Source organism: Pan troglodytes, chromosome 8 (assembly GCF_028858775.2).
Source record: "Pan troglodytes isolate AG18354 chromosome 8, NHGRI_mPanTro3-v2.0_pri, whole genome shotgun sequence".
Taxonomy (NCBI): Eukaryota; Metazoa; Chordata; class Mammalia; order Primates; family Hominidae; genus Pan; species Pan troglodytes.
In genome coordinates, this window is record NC_072406.2 from 57997962 (window position 1) to 58007541 (window position 9580).

A 9580-nucleotide genomic window follows, 5' to 3' on the forward strand; every position below is an offset into this window, starting at 1 on the left:
CATGAAATGGAGTCATGTGAATAAATAAGTCCTTCCTTCTTTCAACAAGCACTAACTGACAAGGGGATAAGGGCTAGCTGGAGACAGAAAAAGGAAAAGAGCTTCTCAGGCCAACATGTGGCATGTTTAAAAACACAAAGGTGAGCACATACACACAACTCAGAGGAGTGAAAACATAAATGATTTTAAGGCCAGGCACGGTGGCTCACACCTGTAGTCCCAGCACTTTGGGAGGCCGAGATGGGTGGATCACTTGAGGTCAGGAGTTCGAGACCAGCCTGGCCAACATGGTGAAACCCCGTCTCTACCAAAAATACAAAAACTAGCTGGCTGTGGTGGTGCACACTTGTAATCCCAGCTACTCAGGAGGCTGAGGCAGGAGAATAGCTTGAACCCAAGAGGTGGATGGAGGCTGCAGTGAGCCAAGATCATGCCACTGCACTCCAGCCTGGGCAACAGAGTGAGATTCTGTCTCAAAAAACTAAATAAATAAAAAATAAATGATTTTAATAAAGGTTATAGCTAAAATTACAGGTTCTCCCCAGCTCTTTTATCTTTCCCCCAAAGAAGGTCTACATGGATGGCATGTGTTCCAGGCTTAACAAGATTTTGAGACAGCTCTTCCAGATAACCCATGATCATATTTGTTTATCATTTTGCCTGGTCCTTTAGAAAGACCACTTCCTTGAAAGCAGGTTGTTTTCCAAGATTTATCTGAAAAGTGTCAGTCTAACCTGGAAAAAAAATGATAAAGGCTTGACCACCCAGAGAGGGCAATAAACTTGAAGAGATTTAAAAATTAGGAAACAAACAAGAGAAATGAAAGAAAGTTCCTCTGGCTGCAGCTGGGATTCTGTCTCTATGGAAATGGAAGCTGATTACAGGGCCCTTCAAAAATCAGCTTCATCAACCAGCTGAAGACAGTTGCTGCTTGGGAAAGAGTTTCTGCAGTGAAATCTCTTTAATACACAAAATCAGCAGCATTACAATTATGCCTGGAAGCTTTTTTTTTTTTTTTAAAGAGACAAGGTCTTGTCCTGTTGCCTAGTAACAGGATCATAGCTCACTACAAACTCAAACTCCTGGGCTCAAGCAATCCTCCCACTGTAGCCTCCCTAACAGCTAGGACTGCAGACTTGCACACCACCCTCAGCTTGTTTTTTTAAATTTTTGTAGACATGGGGTCTCACTCTATTGCCCACACTGATCTTCTTGGAAGCTTTGAGAATGTGTGTGCAAATTACATGTCATGTTAAAACAAAAAGAAGGAAAAGAAATAAATCAGGACAAATTTTAAATAAATAGCTATCTATATAAATTAGAACCCTAGGCAAAAGTACCAAACACTACAGGTTCTAATAAGCCACACAAAAAATCCCAACACTGTTACAAATGCCTTACCCAGTCTAGTTAATGAAGCGAAATTCGTAGTTCAGGCCATTGACTATGTTGGAACTGGGTATGTCTGAGGCATTTGGGCCTGTAGCTGGATATTCACATTAATAGTTAACATTTAATGTACATTATTGCATCTAACACTAACTAGTTAATAACTAACATTTAATGTGCATTATTGCCTTTAAAGTGAACCATTAAACCAGTCTTATGAAGTGGTTACTTAGGTTACCATTGGTTAAGGAACTTGAGGATCAGGGAGGTTAAGTAGCTTCTCTAAGGTTACATAGTACTAAGTAGCAGAATTTGAACCCACATCTATCCAAATCCAAGTTCCCCTCATATGCTCCCTGTACTCCTCTGCCTCTTACGGTAGGAACTGAGCATTTCTAGAATCTGGCTGGACTATAAGAAAACTGTAAAACCTGTCTAATATCTGTCTCCAGCCTAAGAAGTTCTCCCCATCAGAAAGCTCTTGGTACCTAAACTCCTCAAAACAGCTTTCAAAGGTAATTTGCTGTCTCTAAGGAAGTGCTGCGTTAGAAGATACAACTCTCCCAAGAAGAAAGATAGGCATCTCATACGCTTAGTAGTACAATACCTTACTGTTATTTTCAAAGCTTAATTCTTACCTTTTGATAAATTAAAATAATGAAGGGAAAGCTTGAGATGCAAGAACTATTCTCTGTACATGCCAGTTAATTGTTCCCTGTGTTTAATCTGGATACTAATATATAAAACTTCCTGGTAACAGCTAAAATGTTATCAGTAAAGAAATATGGAGGAAGGTGTGGTGGCTCAAGTCTGTAATGCCAGCACGTTGGAAGGCCAAGATGGGAGGACTCCTTGAGCCCAGGAGTTTGAGGCCAGCCTGGGCAGCATAGCAAGACCCCATCTCTACAAAAAAATAAAACCATTAGCCAGGCGTGGTGGTGTGTACCTACAGTCCCAGCTACTCAGGAGGCTGAGGTGGGAGGATCACTTGAGCCTGGGAGGTTGAGGCCACAGTGAGCTGTGAATGCACCATTGCATTCCAGCTTGGGTGACAGAGCGAGACCCTGTTTTCAGGAAAAAAAAAATTACACTTATAATTAATGTAGCCAAGTGAAATATTTTAATACTTGTATATATTAAGCACTGTGTCACTGTGTGTGCACTGCTGAGAACTGAGCCCTAGTGGAGGCTCCGAAGAGCATCCTGGAACCCCGTAGGCTCCGAGGAGTCCCGAGGTCAGGGAGTTTGCAGAGAGCAGCCTTGGGTCAATGCTACAGAAGCCAGAGGAAGTGGACTCTTGACATCTCCAAATTCACTTCCACCCAACTTCCCAAAAAGCACTATTATTCTTCATTAGCTTCTTCTTTAGGAAAATTTAAGAATGATCTTGCTTTTCAGTACCCAATATTATACCGGAAATATACTTCAGGAAGCAAGTGGCTATCTTTTCTTCCCTAATAAAAGCAAAGGCTTCAAAGAGATAATAGAGCTCAACCGAAATAGCTAAGCCAATCTCCCCATTTATAAATATCACGTAAAGTCTCCTCTTCAAAAGCTGAAGGGTATAAAGCTCCTCTGCTGAAAGCAGCCTCTCTTCTACCCAGTGAGAACGAGTGCTGGAGGGAGGAAAGCCATGGGGGCCAAGGGTCCCGCTATGCCAGGCATCATCTTCCCTATCCCCTTCTCTTTCTCCTCTGTATCAACAGTGCTCCCAATAATGACCACGATCATGGCAGAGCTGGGCAGGGGCAGCAAGGGACACACTTAGATCTTCAGTTCCAGAGGCATCTGTTCTGTTGCTGACAGCGAGGACCCTTACGGAATGCAAGAGACCAACACACACCAAGGCTGAGAGGCTAACTAGTACACAACCTAAGTTTAATGGCACGTATTTTCATAAAGGCTATGAAACGCAAATCAACTACATTTCCTCCCTTTTCCTTCTGCCAAGGCGTATTAATGGCATCAACTCCAATCTCTGTCCCAGGCAGGTTTTCAAACCGGGAACAGCATGGCTTCACAGTAAACCTGACTCTGCCATTCTTTCCATGCCTAAATGGCTTTCCATCACCTTTCAGGGTCTCCTGAACATCTCCCTTCTTCTCTCGTCACATCCTGGACGTGATCTCACACACTCATGGGCCTAATCCATCATTCTTTCATTTTTTTTCATTCCTCAAACTATTTTTGAGCATCTACGGTGCTCCAGGCACTATTATTAAAAAAAAAAAAAAAAAATGCAAGCATGAACATTGCACTGCTTTTGTCTTCCCAATGTCCCAGTGGAGAAGGGAGACTTCTAGATTAAAAAAAAAAAAATCATTACAATCCTACGTGACAGAAGTCACAAAGCAAGGCACACGTCCAACTTCACAGGGCAGGGAGTGGCTATGTTAGCTTGGTGCAGACAGAGAAGATTTTACACAGGTGGTGATGTCTAAGCTGACTCTTAGAAGTAAAATGATTTCAGGTGAAAAAGACTGAGGGTGAGAGAAAACAGAATTCGTAAAAGCACCAAGATCTGAACAAGTAGGCTCTGGTCCAGAAAGGACAATAAATTCAGAATGGCTGAAATGCCAACTGGGACAATAAATTCAGAATGGCTGAAACGCCAACTGCATGGAAGGGTAAGGTAGTGTTCAGATTCGGAAAGGCCTTGTGCATCACGCCTAGAAACCTGGAGCATTACAGTCGGTAACGGACAACCTGGAAAAGTGTGGACAGGGTTTAAACCAAAGCCACGTCAGCCTGAAGGGCGTCCGGGTGCAGGGAGGGGATGGGGCAGGGCAGGGGAGTGGGAAGGGTCCAGCCCCGGTCCGGCCACGCAGAGAGAAGCAACCCCAAGTGCGACGCCGCACACACTCACCGCAGAGGGCAGCCCCTAAGAGGGTGGGCGTGCAACCACAGGCTTCGGCAGGACGCACTCCGGCTGCGACAGATGCCCTCGTTCCCTGCTACACCTGCACTAAATAACTAACACGCCCTGTCTCGGCACACCGCGCAGCTGCCAGCTCCACGCCCGAACCTACCCATATTAAGAGAACAGCTCGCTAGGCGTGGCTCCAGGGCCAGGTTCCGCCCTTAAAAGAATATGGAAGAGGCTGGCCAATCACATACGTTATTCGGCTTCGAGACCCCGCGCCACGCTGAGGTTAATTTATCGCCGTGGCGAACACTCCGCGGTTTGGAACTCTGATTGGGCCGAGCTTGGCGCGTGCGCGCGACGTTTGGCGCGTGTTCAGTTGATGGGTCGAAGTCCAGAGGGCTGTGGGGGAAAGCAGGGAAGTTTATGGCGCGACTGCGCACGGGAGGGTAATGGCTGAGGGTGGGTGTTGCGAAAGCTGGAAGTAAATTGCCTCCGAATGTTCCGCTTCTGTAACTGCGGCTCCACTCGCCAGAAGTTGCTACCCTGAGTCCCACAATGTGCCTCTGAAGGACCTTGTGGGGCACGCAGCCTCTCGCCCTATTAAGAGCTTCTCCAGGCAGGAATTCTGGCGTGGTCTACGTTTCTCCAGCGCCCCGCTGGAAATCTTTTTTGACAGGTTTCTAAGGCTGGCTTTTACCCCTGACCCTTTTGCCCTTAAGCAACAAGAACCACCCTCAGGTCTGGAAGCTACAAGTAAAACCCTATCATTTAAAGGTCATTTGAAAACACCACTAAAGCGATGTCTTTCCCGACTTTGACTTTTACATCTGTGAAACATAACATTCTGGCTCCCAGGAACCTCCCGCTTTCTCTTCCAAAAGCAACCAAATTTTAAATTCTAGCAAAACTGCTGCCCTCTGCCTCCCTCTTTCCTGACCCAGTCTGTTACCCAGCAATATCCTGTGCTTCTCTCACCAAAAACCCTGTCCTGAGAGACAATTTCATACTATGGAATAAAGATTGGCACCAGGCACTTTTCTCCTATTGTCACCTAAATTGATGATAGACGGATACCACCATATGCATTTATATATTGTAGATTGTAGCGGGGATCAAAGCTTTAATGAGATGTAAAATAATGTAATTCTAGCCCTGAACCAATTGGATTAAAAAAGGATCTGCACTCTTAAATTCGAAAGCAGAAACTTATTGCTTAAAAAACATTCCAGATGAAAGGGTTATTCCTGCATTAGTCTTCTTTGATCTGGAACCGTTCCTTGGCTTTTATATTTATTGAAATGACGTTATTTAAGAGTACAGACCAGGTATTGTGTGGAATATCCTTTAAAGTGAGTTTGTCTGATGTTCCCTTTCAGGTTATGAATTTTTGGAGAAACACCACTAAGTGATGTGTCTTTTCCAGTGCATGTTATCAAGGTAGAGATAACATCGGTTTCTCCCAGTATTGATGATGTTCACTTGGTTAAGGTGGTGTCTGCGAGGTTTCTTCACCATAAAGTTACTATTTTTTCTTTATGATTAAAAATAATGCTGGGGGGAGGTGCTATTGGATTACGTCCCTTTTCTCATCTAATTTTTACCTAGTAGTTTTAGCATCCACTGATGATTTTCTAACGTCATAATTTCATCTGTATGTATTAGTTGGTAATCTCCTAATACATTTATTTCTTGAATCACTAACTCTTCTAAAGCAAAAGAACTTTCTTGAAAAAATTAGAATCGTTCTTGTTCCATCAATTTCTAATAGTGAATCTTGACTGTGTAGGCTGAAGACAGTAGTACCTGTATTAGTCGGCTAGTGCTGTCGTTACAATATACCACAGACTGGATGGCTTAAACGACAGAAATTTCTCACAGTTCTGGAAGTTCAAGATCAAGGTGCCAGCAGATTTGATTTATCCTGTGGACTCTCCCCTTGGCTTGTGGATGACTGTCTTCTCTTGGTGTCCTTCCAGGGTATTTTTCTCTGTGCAATCATACCCTTGGTGTCTCTTCCTGTTATAAGGACACCAGTCCTATTGGACAGCCCCACTCTTGTTTCTCTATAATAACACCCTGTTTTTGTTTCATAAATGTACTCTCTTCTCAAGTATCACTGAGGATAATAGTTTTTAAACCTCTCTTCTGTTCACTAAATTATGTTTCTTCAAGGCTCCATTCTTATGTGTGTTTATCTAGTCTTTCCCCTAGAAAAGAAAAATTCTTCCCCTCTCTGGTGGTTTATTCTTTGTTGTCCTTTTGAGTTCAAGTGTGAAGATCTGAAATGGTTTTTCTAGATAGCTGGAGTGGTTTCATTCCTCTCGTTTGTGTGTATTGTTTTCCTCCTAGATCCTTGGGCTGATTGTTGAATTTCTTTAGAGGCAAGAACCCAGTGTTATGCCTGCAGGTCATCACCAGGCTACCTTTGCTGGTGGAGGGAAATGATGGATTGTCAGTGCCAGTTAAGGCAACTCCATGACTTTGGTTTTAGCTCCTCACACTGCATCTTCCAGCCCCACATCCAGATAACACCTGGAACAGAGAGTCCCAAACCTCCTGCATTTCTCTCTCAAAGTTATTTTGGGCTGCATGCCTCCATTCACTCCTGTTTCACAGGAATTCGTTTTCACTCCTGTTTGAGATAGTAAAAACCAAACTGTTTTTGCTACTCTTACACGCTCAACACTTCTGACACCAGAGATTCCCCCACACATGAAACAGTTCTCCAGCAGACACCAGCTAAGTGTCCTACAGTTTAACTTAATTCTGATACTACCTCAACTTACAGTCAAATCCCACAAGTTAAGGGTGCATTTCCACAAGACTGTCCCCTACTTTAGGTTGACTGTCACCTATACTTCTGACCACCTATAAATCAGTATTCCCACACCCCCTTCTCAGGTTTGATTAATTTGCTAGGGTGATGGTTAGCCTGTCCAGGGTCCTGATTGCTAGCAGTGAGACTTCATGGTGACACAACGTGGAATCAGGAAACATCCCTTGGCCACTAGATCTGGGAAGTTGACTCAATGTGTGTTTCACCAGATAACAATATTAAGGTTTTTGCCTTGGGACTGGCTCAGGAAATCAAGCAAGATGGACCTGGGAAGTGTGCTTTGTGAAGTTGGGAGAAATCAGCTGATAGTCTTGTATGGCTATCTGTTCTCTGCTTTATCCTCAGTGCACTTAGTATATGTCACATAGCTGATGCTCAATAAACATTTGGAAATGAGTGAATTAAATGTAAAGCAAAACCAGAGGATATATGATGGGTCTTACTAATGAGAGTAGAGTCGACTCTTTTCTCCTTCTTCCAGCTGAATTACTCAAAAACTGAATTGCTCAATAACTACTTCCCTTTGCTGTACATGAAAATGTCAGGCTTCCAAGCCTGTCAATCCCCTAACCCACTAAAAAATCACTGTTTATTTCCTAGATGGTTAGCCTGGAAGATTTTGTAAAGCTTCATTTTGTCTCTTTTTTCTGTATTTTTAATTTTAAAATTACATAATAATATTGATTATGCTTTCCTCAATTTCATGTACACCCCTCCCAGATATTCCAATATGCCTCCTAGAAAAGCATGCCCTTCTGAGTGGAAATGATACCATTACTCTAATGATGCAATCCATGATCCAAGCATCATTTTTTCGACAGCTACATCATGTTAATCTTGCTTTCAGAAAAGTACTATGTCATTTCATGTTATTGTTAAACTTTCCCTGTATTCTGTACCTTTGCAATTCATTTTTTAGATAAAAGAGGAAGATTTTATATCTATCACATTTCATCTGTTACTATTGGCCCATTTTTCTAGCTTATCAAGACCCTTTGGATTTGATGGTGTTACTCATTGCATTCGCTGTCCTTTCCAATAGAAATGTCATCCATAAAGTTGATATATCTATCCATAATACAAAAAGGGAGCAGGAATTTTTTTTGTTGTTTGTTTTCTTGAGATGGAGTCTCACTGTCGCCCAGGCTGGAGTGCAGTGGCGTGGTGTTCGCTCACTGAAACCTCCACCTCCCTGAGTTCAAGCGATTCTCCTGCCTCAGCCTCCCAAGTAGCTGAATTTTTAAGGTGAGGGTATTTTCTTTATGTGCCTCCATACTCTGTCCAGGAATAATTTCTCTGAAATTTGAGTATTAGAGTAAGATGAAGTAATATATTCCACAGCTTCTTTCATTCACTTGGTCTCATGTTCTTAATAACCCTTGATTTTGCATAATTAACATAAAGCAAATTTCCTTTGTAAAGGCTTCTGCTTTTCTAGAGGCAGTGAAAAACTTTATAAAAGCATTGGATGTTCTTATAAAAAGGAAGCTGATAACTACCTCACTAAGTTACATGTCTGGCAGCACTGGAGATAAGGATGTGCTATTGAACTTTCTACTTGTTGTTAAATGGCAAACTATATTGTTTATTTATAACTTAATATATTGTGTTAAGGAATAGGCAGTGGTGCTGCTTATGGAAACTTTGTACTCTTGCGAGTAAATATATAATATAGTTTGGATATTTATCCCCGCCCAAATCTCATGTTGAGTTGTAATACCCAATGTTGGAGGTGGGCCTGGTGGGAGGTGTTTAGATCATGAGGGTGGATCCCTCATGAATGGCTTGGGCCATCCCCTTGGTGATAAGTAAGCTCTCACTCTGAGTTCAGATGAGTTCTGGTTACTTAAAAGTGTTGGCACCTGCCCCCTACTCTCGCTGTCTTGCTCCTGCTTTCACCATGTGACATGCTCGTTTCCCCTTCACCTTCTTCCATGATTATAAGCTTCCCAAGGCCTCCCCAGAAGCCAAGCAGATATCAGCACCATGTTTCCTATAAAGCCTACAGAACTGTGAGCAGATTAAACCTCTTTTCCTTATAAATTACCCAGTCTCAGGTATTTATTTATAGCAATGCAAGAATGATCTAATACAGAAAATTGGTACCAGGAGTGGCGTTTTGTTATAAAGATACCTGAAAATGTGGAACTGACTTTGGAACAAAGTAATGGGTAGAGAAGTTGGAAGAGTTTGGAGGGCTCAGAAGACAGAAAGATGAGGGAAATTTGGAACTTCTTACAGACTGGTTAATAGTTGTGACTAAAAATCTGATAGTGATATGGATAATGAAGTCCAGGCTGCCAAGGTCTTGAATGGTAATGAGGAACTTAGTGGGAACTGGAGCAAAGGTGACACATATTATGCATTAGCAAAGAGCTTGGCTGCATTCTGTCCATGCCCTAGGGATCTGTGGAAGTTTGAACTAAAGAGTGGCAACCCGGGGTATCTGGTGGAAAAAATTTCTAAGCAGCGAAATGTTCAAGATTTGG

At 42.6% G+C, this 9580-nt stretch overlaps 1 protein-coding gene across 1 annotated transcript in view; it reads right to left on the reverse strand.

Annotated features, from left to right (window-relative positions):
- LOC107966728 (ras suppressor protein 1-like) overlaps positions 1-5896 on the reverse strand; it is a 118897-nt gene extending 113001 nt beyond the window's left edge. Inside the window, exons 1-3 of the mRNA XM_063780501.1 lie at positions 5857-5896; positions 4507-4730; positions 4266-4340 (exon numbers count right to left, since the gene is read on the reverse strand). Coding sequence (XP_063636571.1) covers positions 4266-4340; positions 4507-4730; positions 5857-5896 — 339 coding nt within the window. The remainder of the gene's footprint in view (positions 1-4265; positions 4341-4506; positions 4731-5856) is intronic.
- Positions 5897-9580: the final 3684 nt, after the last annotated feature.